This window comes from Oncorhynchus tshawytscha, linkage group LG24 (assembly GCF_018296145.1).
Source record: "Oncorhynchus tshawytscha isolate Ot180627B linkage group LG24, Otsh_v2.0, whole genome shotgun sequence".
Taxonomy (NCBI): Eukaryota; Metazoa; Chordata; class Actinopteri; order Salmoniformes; family Salmonidae; genus Oncorhynchus; species Oncorhynchus tshawytscha.
This window is the reverse complement of record NC_056452.1, coordinates 5,406,932-5,428,770: the sequence shown is the minus strand read 5'-3', so window position 1 is coordinate 5,428,770 and position 21,839 is coordinate 5,406,932. Positions and strand designations below refer to the sequence as shown.

The 21,839-nt window shown below is 43.9% G+C and overlaps 1 protein-coding gene across 2 annotated transcripts in view; it reads right to left on the bottom strand.

Moving 5' to 3' along the window:
* Positions 1-21,839, bottom strand: part of LOC112235559 (transient receptor potential cation channel subfamily M member 4-like) — a 101,413-nt gene that overhangs the window by 19,333 nt on the left and 60,241 nt on the right. For both annotated transcript variants that reach the window (XR_006079774.1, XM_042305215.1), the window contains exon 20: positions 5,278-5,410. Coding sequence is in view for 1 of the 2 variants with exons in the window: in XM_042305215.1 (XP_042161149.1) it covers positions 5,278-5,410 (133 nt within the window). In the remaining variant the exon portion in view is untranslated. The remainder of the gene's footprint in view (positions 1-5,277; positions 5,411-21,839) is intronic.

Below are 21,839 nucleotides of genomic sequence, written 5' to 3'. Positions count from 1 at the left end.
ATCAACACCACTGCATTTTTGGGCATGCAAGATTTGGCTTTTAGAGGACACGACGAGAAGGACAGTTCCACTAACAAGGGCAACTACAAGGAGCTTGCAGAGGTAATAGCAGGTTATGATGTGTTACTTGCTGAACATATGGAACTTTCGACTGTCTTTTCCGGGATCTCGAAATCAATTCAAAACTACTTGATAGCTTCCATCCCCATCAACCATTAAAAGTTAGATTAAAGAGAAAGGTTGACTCAGCGTATTTCTTCGCACAGGCTCAAGTAGGCTTTCCACTTTCCTCCGGTATTTATATAGCAAAGATGATAACACATAATCACCCAGGTCAGACAACAGCAAAAACTCATTACATACAGTTGAAGTCGGAAGTTTACATACACCTTAGCCAAATACATTTAAACTCATTATTTCACAAATCCTGACATTTAATCTGAGTAATAATTCCCTGTCAGTTAGGATCACCACTTTATTTAAAGAATGTGGATTGTCAGAATAATAGTAGAGAGAATGATTTATTTCAGCTTTTATTTATTTCATCACATTCCCAGTGGGTCAGAAGTTTACATACACTGAATTAGTATTTGGTAGCACTGCCTTTAAATTGCTTAACTTGGGTCAAACATTTTGGGTAGCCTTCCACAAGCTTCCCATAATAAGTTGGGTGAATTGTGGCCCATTCCTCCTGACAGAGCTAATGTGTAACGGAGTCAGGTTTGTAGGCCTCCTTGCTCGCACACGCTTTTTCAGTTTTGCCCACAAATTTTCTATAGGATTGAGGTCAGGGCTTTGTCATGGTCACTCCAATACCTTGACTTTGTTGTCCTTAAGCCATTTTGCCACAACTTTGGAAGTATGCTTGGGGTCATTGTCCATTTGGAAGACCCATTTGCAACCAAGCGTTAACTTCCTGACTGATGTCTGGAGATGATTCTTCAATATATCCACATAATTTTCCTACCTCATGATGCCATCTATTTTGTGAAGCGCATCAGTCCCTCCTGCAGCAAAACACCCCCACAACACGAGGCTGCCAACCCCTGTGCTTCATGTTTGGGATGGTGTTCTTCGCCTTGCAAGCTCCCCCTTTTTTCCTCCAAACATAACGATAGTCATTATGACCAAACAGTTATATTATTGTTTCATCAGACCAGAGGACATTTCTCCAAAAAGTACGATCTTTGTCCCCATGTGCAGTTGCAAACCGTAGTCTGGCTTTTTTGTGGCGGTTTTGGAGCAGTGACTACTTCCTTGCTGAGCGGCCTTTCAGGGCTCGTTTTACTGTGGATATAGATACTTTTGTACCTGTTTCCTCCAGCATCTTCACAAGGTTTTTTACTTTTGTTCTGGGATTGCTTTGCACTTTTCCCACAAAGGACGTTAATCTCTAGGAGACAGAGCGCATCTCCTTCCCGAGCGGTATGACGGCTGAATTGTCCCATGGTGTTTATACTTGCGTACTATTGTTTGTACAGATGAACGTGGTACCTTCAGGCGTTCGGAAATTGCTCCCAAGGATGAACCAGACTTGTGGAGGTCTACAATTTTTTTTCTGAGGTCCTGGCTGATGTCTTTTGATTTTCCCATGATGTCAAGCAAAGAGGCACTGAGTTTGAAGGTAGGACTTCAAATACATCCACAGGTACACCTCCAGTTGACTCAAATTATGTCAATTAGCCTATCATAAGCTTCTAAAGCCATGACGTGATTTTCTGGAATTTTCCAAGCTGTTTAATTTACTGTATGTAAACTTCTGACCCACTGGAATTGTGATACAGTGAATTATAAGTGAAATAATCTGTTTGTAAACAATTGTTGGAAAAATTACTTGTGTCATGCACAAAGTCCTAACCGACTTGCCAAAACTATAGTTTGTTAACAAGAAATGTGTGGATTGGTTGAAAAACGAGTTTTAATGACTCCAACCTACATTGAGGGAAAAAAGTATTTGATCCCCTTCTGATTTTGTACATTTGCCCACTGATAAAGAAATGATCAGTCTATAATTTTAATGGTAGGTTTATTTGAACAGTGAGAGACAGAATAACAACAAAAAATCCAGAAAAATGCATGTCAAAAATGTTATAAATTGATTTGCATTTTAATGAGGGAAATAAGTATTTGACCCCCTCTCAATCAGAAAGATTTCTGGCTCCCACGTGTCTTTTATACAGGTAACAAGCTGAGATTAGGAGTACACTCTTAAAGGGAGTGGTCCTAATCTCAGTTTGTTACCTGTATAAAAGACACCTGTCCACAGAAGCAATCAATCAATCAGATTCCAAACTCTTCACCATGGCCAAGACCAAAGAGCTCTCCAAGGATGTCAGGGACAAGATTGTAGACCTACACAAGGCTGGAATGGGCTACAAGACCATCGCCAAGCAGCTTGTTGTGAAGGTGACAACAGTTGGTGCGATTATTCGCAAATGGAAGAAACACAAAAGAACTGTCAATCTCCATCGGCCTGGGACTCCATGCAAGATCTCACCTCGTGGAGTTGAAGTGAGGAATCAGCCCAGAACTACACGGGAGGATCTTGTCAATGATCTCAAAGCAGCTGGGACCATAGTCACCAAGAAAACAATTGGTAACACACTACGCCGTGAGAGACTGAAATCCTGCAGTGCGCACAAAGCACATATACATGCCCGTCTAAAGTTTGCCAATGAACATTTTAATGATTCAGAGGACAGCTGGGTGAAAGTGTTGTGGTCAGATGAGACCAAAATGGAGCTCTTTGGCATCAACTCAACTCGCCGTGTTTGGAGGAGGTGGAATGCTGCCTATGACCCCAAGAACATCATCCCCACCGTCAAACATGGAGGTGGAAACATTATGCGTTGGGGGTGTTTTTCTGCTAAGGGGACAGAACTTCACCGCATCAAAGGGAAGATGGACGGGGCCATGTACCGTCAAATCTTGGGTGAGAACCTCCTTCCCTCAGCCAGGGCATTGAAAATGGGTCGTGGATGGGTATTTGTTACAGATACTGGTATCCTGTGTGGGTGTGTGTGTATGTATCCTGTGTTCTTTTCTCTCCTTCTCCCCTCACAGATGAAAATCATCACTCCCCAATCAGTCACCAATCAATCATCAATCAGAAGACACACCTCCTCCTGTTTCCTACCCAATCACAGTTCCTTTCCCTTGGTTTAAAAACCCTGTCAGTTGTTTGCTCTAGTCTAGAGCTCAATCTCTCTGTAAATACCATATGTCTGTAGATCGCTCTGGTTCACCCTCTCCTACTATGTCTCTCTATCGCTCTTTATGTATTGAGCCATCTTTTGTTTGAGCACCTCCATATCACTTTGTCCTCACCTGTGAGTATCGTTTTTGGTTATGGTGTTTGTGTTTGTTTGCTGGTGGGAAAAGGGGGAACCAAGACAAGTCGCCCATGGGCATACACTACCCGTAGGTAAACTTAGTTAAAAACACTAGTTAGAACTGGGCGGACCACCCACTGTATTTTTGGTTAGTTAGTTAGCTGTTGTTGAAATAGGCTAGTCTAGCTTAGGGGTGTTTTGGATGCTTATTGTTTCTTTCCTTGGGTCCAGCTCAGCACCTTTTCCTGCCCCCCTCCCCCCATTACCGTGTGTTTTCTAATAAACCATGTTTGACGGTAATTTAGTTGTCTGTGGTTATTTCGTTCTCATTTGTACTTTGTCACTATTATAAATTGCATGAGTTATGTTACGGGTCTCGTTACCATCCCCCCTAAGACTGTCGGGCCAAAGGAGATTCGTAACAGTATTCCAGCATGACAATGACCCAAAACACACGGCCAAGGCAACAAAGGAGTGGCTCAAGAAGAAGCACATTAAGGTCCTGGAGTCGCCTAGCCAGTCTCCAGACCTTATTTCCATAGAAAATCTGTGGAGGGAGCTGAAGGTTCAAGTTGCCAAACGTCAGCCTCGAAACCTTAATGACTTGGAGAAGATCTGCAAAGATGAGTGGGACAAAATCCCTCCTGAGATGTGTGCAAACTTGGTGGCCGACTTCAAGAAACGTCTGACCTCTGTGATTGCCAATAAGTGTTTTGCTCCCAAGTACTAAGTCATGTTTTGCAGAGGGGTCAAATACGTATTTCCCTCATTAAAATGCAAATCAATTTATAACATTTTTCACATGCATTTTGTTTGACATTTTTGTTGTTATTCTGTCTCTCACTGTTCAAATAAACCTACCATTAAAATTATAGACTGATCATTTCTTTGTCAGTGGGCAAATGTACAAAATCAGCAGGAGATCAAATACTTTTTCCCCTCACTGTAAGTGTATGTAAACTTCCGACTTCAACTGTAAATGTTGCAGCAGCCTTGGCTACACCTAAACAGACTTCTGACATGCTGTATGGGATGAAAACAAGACAATTTTTCAGTCTGATCAACTGTAGCCTCCTAATAAGAACAGCTGCATACAGTCTATGTGCACTGTCCATTTGGTCAGGGTAACTAATTGGTAATGTTATAGTCCATTTTTTTCTATCAAATTTGGTGCATATTAGGCTGCCTATACGTTTTCAATCCAAAATTATTAACTGTAATTACTCTATCAACATAAAAAATTGTCATCACTATTATAAGGTCTACAGTTGCAAACATGCATAAAGCAAGCGCAGCCCTGTTAGTTCTATTGTCTATCAGTTGTTGTCTGGGTAGAGGAAATCCCCCTCCTAATATAGTCTAAATATAATTAATATAAACAAGTATAAGGTTGCTGCAGTTTGACAAGGTTTTTTCCGCCCCCAGGGCCAGAAGTTTTTTTCGTTTTTTTAAAACAATGTGACCTGATTAGGAAAAACTGGTCCCATCATAGCCCTTATAAAACCTTTTACAACTGATTAATCATTGTCATACATTATAGGGTCCGGAGTTTTCCTGGTTAGGTTAATAGATGTTCAGAAGGGCACGCAGTAGGTAAAAGTTTTGCGATGGAAAATCTAAATCTGTGTTCCTATTGGACACGTTAGTATGATGGTCCCACAGTGTTAAATGAGAAAAGGGCAATGTTTCTACCCAACAAGGGTCTTTGCTAAGACCATTAAACACTTCGGGAGCATCATACCAGTGTGCAGATTTATATTTTTTGGTGCATGTTATCCTCTCAGATCAAACACCTGAGATAGGATTTTATGGATGTGCTTATCTTCACACCTCAAACCACTAATTGGACACGTTACCTTTCCATTCCCAAACGTTTTTTTTTTCAAATAACTAAACACAACCCAGCCATAGTCATGTCTCATTTTGTTGCTTCAGTAAGTCTCACCATCTTGCCGACGATGATGATCTTTGGCCCCAGTTGTTTGTGAATGGCGAAGATGTGGATGAGATGAAGTGTGAAGACCATGTAGTCCACACACAGGACTGCTCGGCCAAACTCATAGGACCACTGGAACATTCTGACCCACACATGCACACACATGCATACATACACACAAATACACAAAGACACACATAAAGACAGACAGTGACACACACAAACAAACATAAGTAGGCACATGCACACACAGTAGAGCAAATGTAAGTATATTAGGGTCTTTCTATAAATAATGGGGCCAATGTGTGACATTGGGATCAACATTTCTGAATAATTTGAAAAATAAAATAAAAAGGATTTTCATGCAGTTCCACATGTGTACTTAGAGGAATAAAAGTGAATAAATGCAAATTGATCCATAACTCCACCTATACAACAGCATAGGCCTAGGACTATACATCCATTAAAGCAGGGTTCATACAGACATTGGCAAGTCAAAATCAAAGACTTTTCAGGGACTTTTTCAAGCACTTAATTGTAATTTTCAAGGATCTCAATGTTATACATTTGTATAATGTATATACTTGTACATATAGGGCCTAAAATATAACCCCTCCCCCCTCCCCCCAAAAAGCATGCAAAAAGTGTAAAAAAAAAAAAAGTTGGCCATTACCAACTTGGCCAATGTATTGATATTTCAATTATTATTACATTCTAAAATATGTGAGAATAATGTGGACATTGCCTGACTAAATAGATTGGATGCATGCGTGACGATTTTTCTGTAGCCTATGTGGCAGGTGCAGGCATACATAATAAAGCCATGAATATCGGTAGCATTAATCGCACCATTTGAATCTCACCTTCACTGTTTATATAATGATAAAGTGGAGAAAAACCAGGTTACTTTTTAAGCGGAAGGATTTGTATTGGAAAGCAAAGTTGAAGCCAACATTAGATGTTGTCGTCCTCATAATAACAGCACATGGTTTTAAGCAACAGAGTAGCTTGACAACCTTCAATTGAAGCGGTGGGAATCAAATGAAAGTGGCCAAATCACAGATAATTATAAGGGAGCAGCAGAATTTATAAACTGCCTACAATAATTACACAGTCTTTTCACGCAGGTAGGCCTATTCCAGTACTTGAAATTCTAAGCTCCAAATTCAACTTCAAGCCCCTTTTTAATTGTTTAAAATTGAATGCCCCTTGTATTGTTTAAATGTGTCATGTTATTTCATTACCAGATGATATTTTGAATAAGGCCACTAGGCTATGAAATTTGTTGTAATTATCACCCAATTTCGTATACCTTACGAATTACAATTTATATTATATGTAACAAATTTGCTAAAAGTTCAATATGTTACGAATTTGCCTAGTGTATTATGTGTTGCGAAATCTAGCTAGTTAGCTAAGGTTAGCTACGCTAGGGGTTAGGATTAAGGTCAAGGTTAAAAGTTTAAGTTTAAGAGGTTAAAGGGTTAGGGTTTGGGGAAGGGTTAGCTAACATGCTAAGTAGTTGCAAAGTAGCCAAAAGGTAGTAAGTATTTGCAAAGTTGTCCGTGAGGAGATTTGAATTTGCAACCTTTGGTTTGCTAGACGTTCACGTTATACGCCCACCCATCCACCCTACTTCCCTTTTTGCCTTAACTTCTTATGGCTGCAGGGGCAGTATTGAGTAGCTTGGATGAAAGTTGCCCAGAGGTGCCCAGAGTAAATGGCCTGCTCCTCAGTCTCAGTTGCTAATATATGCATATTATTATTAGTATTGGATTGAAAACACTCTGAAGTTTCTAAAACTGTTTGAATTATGTCTGTGAGTATAACAGAACTCCTATGGCAGGCAAAAACCTGAGAAGAAATCCATACAGGAAGTGAGAAATCTGAGGTTGGTCGATTTTCAACCCAGGCCCTATTGAATTCACAGTGGGATATGGATGAAGTTGCACTTCCTAGGGCTTCCACTAGATGTCAACCGTCTTTAGAAACTTGAATCAGGCTTCTACTGTGTTGTGGGCCTGAATAAGAGCTGAACGAGTCAGGTTACTGGCAGAGAGCCATTTCCTGGTCACGAGCATTCCACATGATATCGACCTGCGTTCCATTGCTTCTCTAGACACAAAGGAATTCTTGAAGATGTATGATAACAACACCCTAAAGATTTATTCTATACTTAGTTTGAAATGTTTCTTCGACCTGTAATATAACTTTTTAAAGTTTTTGTCCGAAGTTATGCGGGACCTGCACGAGCGTTTGGATATGTGTACCTAACGTGCTAACAAAAATAGCTACTTGGACATAAATAATGGACATTATCTAACAACTCAAGCATTTATTGTGGAACTAGGATTCCTAGGAGTGCATTCTGATGAAGATCATCAAAAGGTAAGGGAATATTTATAATGTGATTTCTGGTTTCTGTTGACTCCAACATGGCGGAAAATTGTATTTATTTTCTGAGCGCCGTCTCAGATTATTGCTTTTTCCGTAAAGTTTTTTAAAAGATCTGACACAGTGGTTGCATTAAGGAGAGGTATATATATAATTCCATGTGTATCTCAGATTATTGCTTTTTCCGTAAAGTTTTTTTAAAGATCTGACACAGTGGTTGCATTAAGGAGAGGTATATATATAATTCCATGTGTATAACTTATAAAGTAACTTATAAAGTTATCATCTACATGTATGATGAGTATTTCTGTTGAATCGATGTGGCTATGATGTTTTGGAACTAGTGAACGTAACGCGCCAATGTGTGTTCTCAGATCTTTTTATATAAATATGAACTTTATCAAACAAAACATACATGAATTGTGTAAAATGAAGTCCTGTGAGTGTCATCTGATGAAGATCAAAGGTTAGTGATTAATTTTATCTCTATTTGTGCTTTTTGTGACTCCTCTCTTTGGCTGGAAAAATGGCTGAGTTTTTCTTTGGCTTGGTGGTGACCTAACATAATCGTTTGTGGTGCTTTCGCTGTAAAGCCTATTTGAAATCGGACATTGTGGTGGGATTAACAACAAGATTACCTTTAAAACGTAAAAAAAACTTTAAAACGTATAAGATACATGTATGTTTGAGGAATGTTAATTATGAGATTTCTGTTGTTTTGAATTTGGCACCCTGCACTGTTGTCATATCATCCCGTTAACGGGATTGCAGCCCTAAGAAGTTGTTTGAGTAACTGTTTGTTTGAGTAACTGTCTTATGTAACCATAACAAAATTAACATATCCTACTAATTTGAGTGTCACGTTTACTATGTTATGTCTAGTCTATGAGACCAGGCTGGACAGATGGTTACTTGTAGGGTGGTTGGTTGGGGTAGATGGGTGGGTGTGTAACACAAACCCAAAAGGATGCAAGTTTGAATCTCAACGCAGATAACTTTAGCATTTTAGCTAATTATGACTTTTTAGCTAATTATGACTTTAACTAATTACTACTTTTTAGCTACTCTGCAACTACTTAGCATGTTAGCTAACCCTAACTTTAAGTGTTTTAACTAACCCTTCCCCTAACCTTAACTCTTTAATCTAAATTCTAACCTTAACCCTATCCCTTATCCTAGCTAACTATCCCTTATCCTAGCCAGCTAGCTAGAATTTGTAACATATCATATGCTCTGCAAAATCATATCATATTTTATGTTTGGCAAATTCGTAACATATTGTACGTTTTGCTAATTCATAACGAATTGGAATTCTTAATATAACATACGAAAAGGGTGTAGATCCACAAATGAATACATACTATATGAAATGTAACATATCATATCATTCTAAACGGAGTGTCTCGGATTTACATACAGAATCATATGAAATGCTCTGAGACCAGGTTGACCAGGCTGTCTTATGTAACCATACCAAATGTAATATATCAGCTGGATCCAACATGGATTATTCACAATTATTGAAGAACCATGGTAATGACAGTATCTATTTAGGTTTTCAGTATCAAGGTTTGTTGACTCTTTCTGTTAGAAGCATTCGATTTTGCAATCACCTTTTTTATTTTGGACTTGTGTGCCCATTAAAACTGTTTTCACCCCGTAACATAAGGAGACATGAAATGTTACGTAGTTACACTGCATTTCTGAGATCTCTTATACAAAAAAACTGTCTGACAGCTAGATCCAGGATTCTTACAGAGTTAAGTACAATGTATTATTTAACTAATTAAATGCTTAATATATGATATAACGACAACTTACACTGCCATAAAAAAATCTGATTATTATCGATGACAGCTGTAACAAGTTGTCCAGTGTGGGAAATCTTCACTGGTACCATAGTTTATAAAAAGACCCATTACTGTCACACCCTGATCTGTTTCACCTGTCTTTGGGCTTGTCTCCACCCCCCTCAAGGTGTCACCCATCTTCCCCATTATCTCCAGTGTAATTATAACTGTGTTCTCGTTTTACTGTTGCCAGTTCGTTTTGTTCTTCAAGCCTACCAGTGTTTTTCCCATGCGCCCGTCTGTTTCTAGTTTTCCCGGTTTTGACCATTCTGCCTGCCCTTCTATACCTTTTGGACTCTGATCTGGATTACCGACATCTGCCTTCCCTTAACCTGTAGTTTTGCCTGCCCCTGTTCTAGTAATAAACTTTTGTTACTTTGACACTACTTTGACACTGTCTGCATCTGGGCCCTAAAACTTGATAGTACAAACTGGCCATGACTGACCCAGCAGACTTGGACCAGCTTTGCATCACAATCTCCTCCCAAGGAGCCACGAGCAGTTGCTTCGTGGTCTGATGGAAGGGTTCCAGACCTTAGCCGAATGCCATGACCGAGCGTTGAACACATTTCTGGAGCAATTCTGCGGGTTGTTTGTTAGGCAGCCTACCACAACGGCAACCTCCCAGTCCCTCAGTAACCCAGCAGATAGCAGTACCGCCTCCCCGGCCACCCCGGTTTCCCAGGAACCACGCTTACCAACCCTGGACCGATTCGTCGGGCACCTGTCGGCATTTCTCGCTCATTATTCCCTCGTTATCGAGCTGCAGCCCAACTCCTTCCTATCTGACTGCTCTAAGATAGCGTACCTCATCATGCTAATGTCCGGGAGGGCTCTCACCTGGGCAATGGCAGTATGGAAACAACAGTCGGCCGAATACTTCAGTCTGGAGGAGTTTATGGCGGAGGTAAGGAAAGTTTTCGATGCTCCATTGCCTGGGCGATAGGCTGCAGGGAAGTTACTCCAGCTTTGGCAAGACTCCCGCAGTGTGCCAGACTTTGCGGTGGATTTCTGCATGTTGCCAGCTGAGAGTGCCTGGAACCTGGAAGCGCTGTTTGACATGTTCCTGCACGGAGTTTCAGAGGAAGTAAAGGACGAGCTTGCAGCCCGGAAACTACCGACAGATCTCGACTCGCTCATTGCCTTGACCATTCAGCTCGATGGGTGACTATGGGAACGAAGGAAGGAGAGGAGATTTTATTTCACTCGCCCGCCCAAGGATTCTACCTCGCCACAGAGGCATCCTAGAAGTCACTGACGGCTCCGTTGCCGAGAGAACCCGAGGCTATCCGAGCTCCACCGAGAGTCTCCGAAGTCTGCTGATTCAACTTGGCAGAGCTAGGCTGTCTCTAGACGAATGGCTATACAGGCTTCACACTAAGAGTTGCCTGTATTGCGGGACTACTGGTCCTTTCGTCTCTACCTGTCCACTAAAAGACCAGGCTCACCGGTAGGAGCGAGTACTCTGGTGGGCCATACGGAGAACATTTCCTCTCCCCTTACTCACACCCCTTTTCATGCCATTTTTCTGTGTGGGAATCAATCAAAATCTCTCTTGGTACTCATAGACTCTGGGGCCGATGAGAGCTTTATGGACGCTACCCTGGCATCCATAAACCACTCAGCCCCTCTCCATTCCCATGGACGTTAGAGCACTGGAAGGGCATCCTCTATAGGCCGGGTCACCCACAATACCAACCCCATCAACCTAACTGTGTCAGGGAACCACAGCGAGATGATCCATTCCTGCTCATTAAGTCTCCACAGATTCCTGTAGTATTGGGATTCTCTTGGCTCCCGCGACACAATCCCCTTATTGACTAGTCTGCTGGTGCCATCATGGGCTGGAGTCCGTTCTGCCACGCTCATTGAATGAAGTCAGCGCAGCCTGCCCCGGAAAATCTTCCTGGGGGTTCGGAAGTTGCCCCGGACCTCTCCGCCATTCCCCCGGAGTATCAGGGGGGTGTTCAGTAAGGCACAGGCCATTTCACTTCCACCACACTGACCCTATGACTGTGGGAATGACCTTCTCATAGACACAACTCCGCCCCGGGGACAACTGTACTCTCTGTCGGGTCCGGAGACCAAAGCTATGGAGACCTACATTGAGGACTCCCTAGCTGCAGGATTCATCCATCCTTCTGCCTCCCTCGCCTGCGCAGGGTTCGCATGTGTGGAGAAGCTGGACAAAACCCTGAGCCCATGCAACGACTACCGGGGCCTCAATGATATCACTGTGAAGAACCGCTACATTCTTCCACTCATCTTCTCGGCCTTCGAGCCGCTCCAGGGGGCCACTGTGTTCTCCAAGCTGGACCTTTTGGAAAGCTTAGCACCTGATGCGGATACGGGATGGGCACGAGTGGAAGACTGCCTTCAACATGGTCAGCGGTCACTACGAGTATCTGTTCATGCCATTTGGCATTACCATCGCCCCAGCTGTGTTCCAGGCTCTGGTTAATGATGTTCTCCGCGACATGTTGAACTGGTTCGTCTTCGTCTACCTCGACGACATCCTCGTCTTCTCCCGCTCAGCCCAAGAAGACGTGCTCTACACGTTCTTTTTGTGAAAGCAGAGAAGTGCGAATTCCATCGCTCCACCATCCCCTTCCTGGGTTACATCATCGCTGCAGGGAGTGGACAGATGGATCCCGGGGAAGGTGAGAGCGATGGTGGATTGGCCCCAGCCCACGTCCAGGGTGCAGCTGCAACATTTCCTGGGATTTGCCAACTTTTATCGCCGCATTATCCAGCTCCCCCCTCTCTGCACTCACCTCTCCCAAGGTTCCTTTCAAGTGGTCCCCAGCTGCTGACCGGGCATTCCGGGATCTCAAGTACCGTTTCATCACAGCTCCCATCTTGGTTCAACCTGACCGCCTTCTTCCATCACCTCAAAGCCACGGAGAGGAGCTACGATGTGGGAAATCGTGAGCTTCTCGCAGTGAAGACGGCATTGAAGGAGTGGAGGCACTGGCTGGAGGGGGAGGAACACCCGTTCGTTGTGTGGACCGTCCACAAGAACCTGGAATATCTCCACACCGCCAAGCATCTTAATTCCAGGAAAGCTACGTGGGCCCTGATTTTCACCCGGTTCAACATCTCTCCCTCTCCTATCGCCCGGGATCCAAGAATGTCAAGCCGGATGCACTTGACATCCGAACCCCGGTGGGGCCCAGATAAACGGATGTTTGTTCCTGACGCGGTCCACTACTCTGTCCTAGAGTGGGCCCCCTCCTACAGGCTTGCCTGCCACCTGGGTGCCCATTGGACCCTGGCCTTTGTGCGACAACGCTTTTGGTGGCCTACCATGGTTCCTGATATGCACGATCTGTGCGCAGAACAAGACTCCTCAAAAAGCTCCGGCTGGTCTCCTTCAACCTATGCCTGTCCCTCAGCATCCCTGGTCTCACATATCCCTGGACATTAAAATTATATATATATTTCACCTTCATTTAATCAGGTAGGCTAGTTGAGAACAAGTTCTCATTTACAACTGCGACCTGGCCAAGATAAAGCATAGCAGTGTGAACAGACAACAACACAGAGTTACACATGGAGTAAACAATAAACAAATCAATAACACAGTAGAAAAAAAGAGTCTATATACATTGTGTGCAAAAGGCATGAGGAGGTAGGCAATAAATAGGCGTGGAGTGAATAATAAGGATTGAATAATTACATTTTAGCAGATTAACACTGGAGTGATAAATGATCAGAGTCATGTGCAGGTAAAGATACTGGTGTGCAAAAGAGCAGAAAAGCAAATAAATAAAAACAGTATGGGGATAAGGTAGGTAAATTGGGTGGGCTATTTACTGATGGACTATGTACAGCTGCAGCGATTGGTTGGCTGCTCAGATAGCAGATGTTTAAAGTTGGTGAGGGAGATAAAAGTCTCCAACTTCAGCGATTTTTGCAATTCGTTCCAGTCACAGGCAGCAGAGAACTGGAAGGAAAGGCGGCCAAATTAGGTGTTGGCTTTAGGAATGATCAGTGAGATACACCTGCTGGAGCGCGTGCTATGGCTGGGTGTTGCCATCGTGACCAGTGAACTGAGATAAGGCGGAGCTTTTACCTAGCATGGACTTGTAGATGACCTGGAGCCAGTGGGTCTGGCGATGAATATGTAGCGAGGGCCAGCCGGACTAGAGCATACAGGTCGCAGAGGTGGGTGGTATAAGGTGCTTTAGTAACAACACGGATGGCACTGTGATAAACTGCATCCAGTTTGCTGAGTAGAGTATTGGAAGCTATTTTGTAGATGACATCGCCGAAGTCGAGGATCGGTAGGATAGTCAGTTTTACTATGGGTAAGTTTGGCGGCGTGAGTGAAGGAGGCTTTGTTGCGAAATAGAAAGCCGACTCTAGATTAGATTTTAGATTGGAGATGTTTGATATGAGTCTGGAAGGAGAGTTTACAGCCTAGCCAGACACCTAGGTACTTATATTCCACATATTCTAGGTCGGAACCATCCAGGGTGGTGATGCTAGTCGGGCGTGCAGGTGCAGGCAGTGAACGGTTGAAAAGCATGCATTTGGTTTTACTAGCGTTTAAGAGCAGTTGGAGGCCACGGAAGGAGTGTTGTATGGCATTGACGCTCGTTTGGAGGTTAGATAGCACAGTGTCCAAGGAAGGGTCAGAAGTATACAGAATGGTGTCTTCTGCGTAGAGGTGGATCAGGGAATCGCCCGCAGCAAGAGCAACATCATTGATATATACAGAGAATAGAGTCGGCCCGAGAATTGAACCCTGTGGCACCCCCATAGAGACTGCCAGAGGACCGGACAGCATGCCCTCCGATTTGACACACTGAACTCTGTCTGCAAAGTAGTTGGTGAACCAGGCAAGGCAGTCTTTAGAAAAACCGAGGCTACTGAGTCTGCCGATAAGGATATGGTGATTGACAGAGTCGAAAGCCTTGGCCAGGTCGATGAAGACGGCTGCACAGTACTGTCTTTTATCAATGGCGATTATGATATTGTTTTGTACCTTGAGCGTGGCTGAGGTGCACCTGTGACCGGCTCGGAAACCTGATTGCACAGTGGAGAAGGTACAGTGGGATTCAAGATGGTCGGTGATCTGTTTGTTAACTTGGCTTTCAAAGACCTTAGATAGGCAGGGCAGGATGGATATAGGTCTGTAACAGTTTTGGTCCAGTGACAACGGCAGCTTTCCAATACTTGGGGATCTCAGATGATACGAAAGAGGTTGAACAGGCTGGTAATAGGTGTTGCGACAATGGCGGCGGATAGTTTCAGAAATAGAGGGTCCAGATTGTCAAGCCCAGCTGATTTGTATGGGTCCAGGTTTTGCAGCTCTTTCAGAACATCTGCTATCTGGATTTGGGTAAAGGAGAAGCTGGGGAGTAGCTGCGGGGGGAGTAGCTGCGGGGGGCATGGCCAGCCGTTGAGAAGTTTTGATTATCATGGATTTATCGGTGGTCACCGTGTTACCTAGACTCAGTGCAGTGGGCAGCTGGGAGGAGGAGCTCTTGTTCTCCATGGACTTTACAGTGTCCCAGAACTTTTTAGAGTTAGAGCTACAGGTTGCAAATTTCTGCTTGAAAAAGCTGGCCTTTGCTTTCCTGACAGACTGCATGTATTGGTTCCTGACTTCCTTGAACAGTTGAATATCGCGGGGGCTATTCGATGCTATTGCAGTCCGCCACATGATGTTTTTGTGCTGGTTGAGGGCAGTCAGGTCTGGAGTGAACCAAGGGCTATATCTGTTCTTAGTTCTGCATTTTTTGAATGGAGCATGCTTATCTAAGATGGTGAGGTAGTTACTTTTAAAGAATGACCAGGCATCCTCAACTGACGGGATGAGGTCAATATCCTTCCAGGATACCCGGGCCAGGTCGATTAGAAAGGCCTGCTCGCAGAAGTGTTTTAGGGAGCGTTTGACAGTGATGAGGAGTGGTCGTTTGACCGCGGGGCCGTAGCGCATACAGGCAATGAGGCAGTGATCGCTGAGATCCTGATTGAAGACAGTGGAGGTATATTTGGAGGGCAAGTTGGTCAGGATGATGTCTATGATGTCTTTGTGTGAGATTGAGGGCATCTAGCTTAGATTGTAAGACTGCCGGGGTGTTAAGCATATCCCAGTTTAGGTTACCTAACAGAACAAACTCTGAAGCTAGATGGGGGACGATCAATTCACAAATGGTGTCCAGGGCACAGCTAGGAGCTGAGGGATGTCGGTAGCAAGCGGCAACAGTGAGAGACTTATTTCTGGAGAGATTCATTTTTTAAATTAGAAGTTCGAACTGTTTGGGTATGGACCTGGAAAGTATGACATTACTTTGCAGGCTCTCTCTGCAGTAGATTGCAACTCCTCCCCCTTTGGCAGTTCTATCTTGACGGAAAATGTTATAGTTGGGTATGGAAATCTCAGAATTTTTGGTGGCCTTCCTAAGCCAGGATTCAGACACGGCAAGGACATCAGGGTTGGCAGAGTGTGTTAAAGCAGTGAGTAAAACAAACTTAGGAGGAGGCTTCTGATGTTGACATGCATGAAACCAAGGCTTTTGCGATCACAGAAGTCAACAAATGAGGGTGCCTGGGGACATGCAGGGCCTGGGTTTACCTTCACATCACCCGAGGAACAGAGAAGGAGTAGGATGAGATTGCGGCTAAAGGCTATCAAAACTGGTCGCCTAGAGCGTTGGGGACAAGGAATAAAAGGAGCAGATTTCTGGGCATGGTAGAATATATTCAGGGCATAATGTGCAGACAGGGGTATGGTGGGGTGCGGGTACAGCGGAGGTAAGCCCAGGCACTGGGTGATGATAAGAGAGGTTGTATCTCTGGACATGCTGGTTATAATGGGTGAGGTCACTGCATGTGTGGTGTATCAGAGGTATGAGGAGTGGAACTAGGAGCTCCATTGTAAACTAAAACAATGATAACTAACCTGAACAACAGTATACAAGGCATATTGATACTTGAGCGAGACATACAGTGGGGTGGCAGGGTAGCCTAGTGGTTAGAGCAATGGACTAGTAACTGAAAGGTTGCAAGTTCAAACCCCTGAGCTGACAAGGTACAAATCTGTCGTTCTGCCCCTGAACAGACAGTTAACCCACTGTTCCTAGGCTGTCATTGAAAATAAGAATTTGTTCTTAACTGACTTGCCTAGTTAAATAAAGGTAAAAAAATCGCAGGTGTTGATTGGGAGAGCTAGCTAAAACAACAGGTGAGACAACAGCTAATCAGCTAACACAACAGCAGCAGGTAAAATGGCGATGACTAGGCAGAGAGGGTCGGATTAACTACACACAGAGCCTGAGTTCGCGGCTGGGGCTGACAGATAAAAAATAAATAAACAGAATGGAGTACCGTGATTAATGGACAGTCCAGCGGGCATCAGCTATGTAGCCAAGTGATCATAGTGTCCAGGGGGCAGCAGTAGATGGAACAGGGAAGCCTAGCACGCGGGCGACACAGAGTTTAAAGTTAGTAGCCCGGGGCTAGTAGGAGAGTCTGCTCCGACGGAGGCCGGTTGAAGACACAACGGATGGAGTATTCGTCGGGAGACCAGTCGTGGTGGTGCGGCAGGGCGCCATTTCGATAGAGAATCCAAGCCAGATGGCAAAAGGGGTATTGTAGAATTGAGTTTGCTAGCCGGGAGATGTGCCTGGCTCACGTCTAACTGGTGCTAGCTTCGTGGCAGTGGCGTTAGCCACTAGAGCCAATCGGTAGCAGCGGTGATCAGGTGCCAAGGTCCAGAGTTTACAGCAAGGATCCGGTGGAGTATTGGGATAGCTTCGGTACTGGGTGCAAGCTAGCTGTGAGGATCAGAAGTAGTGGTCCAGGGATTACGGCAGGAATCCGGCGTTGTTGTGGAGAGACAGTCCGATACTGGTAGACTGGCGAGTATTATCCAGGCTAAAAACAGGGCTGGTATCTGTGCAGAAGGTAAAAGCCGCTAACAATGACTAAATAGCTTGTAGCTAACTAGCTGGTTAGCTTCTGGAGGCTCTTGAATGTGTTCTAAAATTAAAAATAATAGCGATTCCGTATCACATTGGGTGAGGCAGGAAGGTAAAATCGAATTAAAAATCGAAAAGAGATTGAAAATAAAATTGAAATATATATACAAAAAATACAAAAGTACACGAGAGGACGAACAAAACTTTTCTTTACTGCTACGCCATCACAGGTCTCCCCCATCTGTTGCAACACCACTATTCTGACAATAGTGGACCGGTTTTCCAAAGCCGCCCACTTCATTCCTTTCCCTAAGCTACCCTTTGCCAAAGAGACGTCCCAGCTCATGGTGCAGCACATCTTCCGGATCCATGGCCTCCCAGTGGACGTGGTCTCCGACCGGGGTCCTTCGCTCTCCTCCTGGTTCTGGAAGGCGTTCTACACACTCATTGGGTCGTCAGCCAGCCTGTCCTCCGGGTTCCACCCCCAGTCCAATGAACAGTCGGAGCGAGCCAACCAAGACCTGGAGACGACTCTTCGCGGCCTGGTCTCCTCCATCCCCACCACCTGGAGCCAGCAACTAGTGTGGGTCGAATGCGCTCGCAACACCCTTCTTTGCTCTGCCATGGGTCTCTCGCCCTTTGAGTGTTCCCTGGGTTATCAGGCCCCGCTCTTCCCTGAGCATACCTTCGGCCCAGATGATGTTTGTTGTCGTACCTGGTAGAGAAACCAGTCGGCCTTTCTCAAGACCCCCTCCGGGTATCGTCAAGCGGACTGCCACCGGACGCTGGCTCCTCGGTATCGTCTCGGACAAAAGGTATGGCTGTCCCCCTGGTATCTGCCACTAATGGTGGCAAAATTGCAAGATTATGTTATAATGCTTTTATTGCATCAAATGGTTGTTTTATTCAACAGAATAGAGTATTCTGTTAACTATTGTGTGTGTGTTCTACTGAGGATGGGCCTCTGGGAGATAACACTGACAGGAGATTTATGATGTTTTTTGGGTGATAAAGCCTAAAGTGCATTCCAGAGCATGAGTTAATGGTTCCAGTTTGGAGTCGGAGGGCCAGACACTGGTCTATACAATGAAAACTGTTGATACAGCAGATACTGTCTGCTATGTATTATAGGCATCTTTCATACACATCTTAACCTTGTGACGCATTACATACATCTGTTGTTCGTCATGTAGGTTGAAAGGGGTGTATCTTGGCTATAAAAGACCTTTGTACTTTTGTCTTGCACTCTCAACGGATCATCAGAAACTTGTTGCCCCGTACCCTCCGTATATATCCCACTTTTCATGTGTCTAGAATCAAACCCATGTCTCACAGCCCTTTGTCTCCTGTTTCCAGGCTCATCCCTCTCCCCCGTCACATTGATGGACAACCGGTGTACACTGTGAGGTGTCTCCTGAAGGTTCGACCTCTGGGCAGGGGACTCCAATACTTGGTTGACTGGGCGGGTTATGGCCCGGAGGAGAGGTGCTGGTTACCCGCTAGGGACACCCAGGCCTCATCGCTGATGACCAGGTATGCACCCAGGTAGGACGCCAGGTGGCGCCCCTAGGGGGGGGGGGTACTGTCACACCCTGATCTGTTTCACCTGTCTTTGTGCTCGTCTCCACCCACCTCCATGTGTCGCCCATCTTCCCAATTATCCCCAGTGTATTTATACAGGTGTTCTGTTTGTCTGTTGCGAGTTCGTTTTGTTCGTTAAGCCTACCAATGTTTTTCCCCTTGATCCTGTCTGTTTCTAGTTCCTGTCTTCTAGTTTTCCCGGTTTTGAACATTCTGCCTGCCCTGACTCTGAGCCTGCCTGCCGTTATGTACCTTTTGGACTCTGATCTGGATACCAACCTTTGCCTGCACTTGACCTGTCGTTTTGCTGTCCCCTGTTCTAGTAATACACTTCTGTTACTTCGACGCTGTCTGCATCTTTGATACGTTGCTATAATATTAATTATACATCATATGCTTACATGTAAATCACACATGATAGTGCTGATAAAGAAATTAAGTCAAAGGCTAAAACGGGTCTTGCCACCTCATTATTAACATAAGAAAACAGTTTGACCCCTGGGTTGTATTCATTAGGCACCAAATGGAAGAAACCAACCTGGACAATCTGAACTTGTCAAATAAGTTAAGTGTTCCTATGGTGTGAACAAATTAATATGACCCTGTTCAGACAAAAAGAGTGGGGCTTAATTCCAAATACACCAAGGCACTCCTGTAGAGCAGAAAATAATGGATAGGTGTAAGCAATATGGTGGAAATTACACTTACCCTATCAAAGGAGAAGGTGAAGCAATTATTATATTGCTTTAACCTAATCATTTCTCTAATATCTGCAGGAGTGTCTAGGGAGTGTTAGCTTGATTTGGAATTCAGCATTCATAGCATACTGAACCATGTGGGAGTATAATTTGGTCCCAAGGACAAAATAACCCTCTATTGTCCATCAATGTCCATATGAAGAAACGTTCCTGTTTTAGGGTAAGTAGTGCTGATTAAGGATCAGGTCCACCCTGTCCATATAATCTTAATCATTATGATCTGAAAGGCAAAATTTATACTATAATCAGCAACACTTGTGAATACAGGCCTGTTTATGTGCATTATGAATAAGAGAGGAATAATTGTGTGGCTCCCTTTGTATTTTTTCCCCCGATGATCATAGAATGATACCATGACGGATGACAACAATCTGACAACTCCCAGTTGATGTTGTTAGACATTGGCCCTGTTTGTATACCTTAAACATGAATCGTTCCTTCGTCTTTTCCTTTAGGGAACCTGATCTATAAGTGAGATGATAAGTTCAAATATGGTGTCCATCCCATTGCTTCTACCAAACGTACTGCATGAGATCAGCGATTTGCTCAAGGAAAGATGGGTGTAGTTTTTAAGTATTCAAACAGGGCCTATACAGTTGAAGTCGGAAGTTTCCATACACCTTAGCCAAATACATTTGAACTCAGTTTTTCACAATTCCTGACATTTAATCCTAGTAAATATTCCCTGTCTTAGGTCAGTTAGGATCACCACTTTATTTTAAGAATGTGAAATAATAGTAGAGAGAATTATTTATTTCAGCTTTTATTTATTTCATCACAATACCAGTGGGTCAGAAGTTTACATACACTCAATTAGTATTTGGTAGCATTGCCTTTAAATTGGGTCAAACGTTTTGGGTAGCCTTCCACAAGCTTCCCACAATAAGTTGGGGGAATTTTGTCCCATTCCTCCTGACAGAGCTGGTGTAACTGAGTCAGGTTTGTAGGCCTCTTTGCACACGCTTTTTCAGTTCTGCCCACACATTTTCTATAGGATTGAGGTCAGGGCTATGTGATGGCCACTCCAATACCTTGATTTTGCTGTCCTTAAGCCATTTTGCCACAACTTTGGAAGTAGGCTTGGGGTCATTGTCCATTTGGAAGACCCATTTGCGACCAAGCTTTAACTGATGTCTTGAGATGTTTCTTCAATATATCCACGTAATTTTCAAATCCTCATGAAGCCATCTATTTTGTGAAGCGCATCAGTCCCTCCTGCAGTACAGCACCCCCACAACATGATGCTGCCACCCCCATGCTTCACGGGTTGGGATGGTGTTCTTTGGCTTGCAAGCCTCCCTCTTTTTCCTCCAAACATAGCGATGGTCATTATGGCAAACAGTTATATTTTTGTTTCATCAGAACAATGGACATTTCTCCAAAAAGTACGATCTTTGTCCCCATGTGCAGTTGCAAACCGTAGACTGAATTTTTTATGGCGGTTTTGGAGCAGTGGCTTCTTCCCTGCTGAGCGGTCTTTCAGGTTATGTCTATAAAGGACTCGTTTTACTGTGGATATAGATACTTTTGTACCTGTTTCCTCCAGCATCTTCACAAGGTTTTTGCTGTTGTTCTGGGATTGCTTTGCACTTTTACCACCAAAGTACGTTCATCTCTAGGAGACAGAACCCATCTCCTTCCTGAGCGGTATGACGGCTGCGTTGTCCCATGATGTTTATTCTAGTGTACTATTGTTTGTACAGATGAGTGTGGTACCTTCAGGCGTTTGGAAATTGCTCCCAATGATGAACCAGACTTGTGGAGGTCTACAATTTTTTTCTGAGGTCCTGGCTGATTTATTTAGATTTTCCCATGATGTCAAGCAGAGAGGCACGGAGTTTGAAAGTAGGCCTTGAAATACAACCACAGGTACAACTCAAATAGACCCAAATGATGTCAATTAGCCTATCATAAGCTTCTAAAGCCATGACATCATTTTCTGGGATTTTCCAAGCTGTTTAAAGGCACAGTCAACTTACTGTATGTAAACTTCTGACCCACTGGTTGAAAAACTAGTTTTAATGACTCCAACCTGTATGTAAACTTCCAACTTCAAC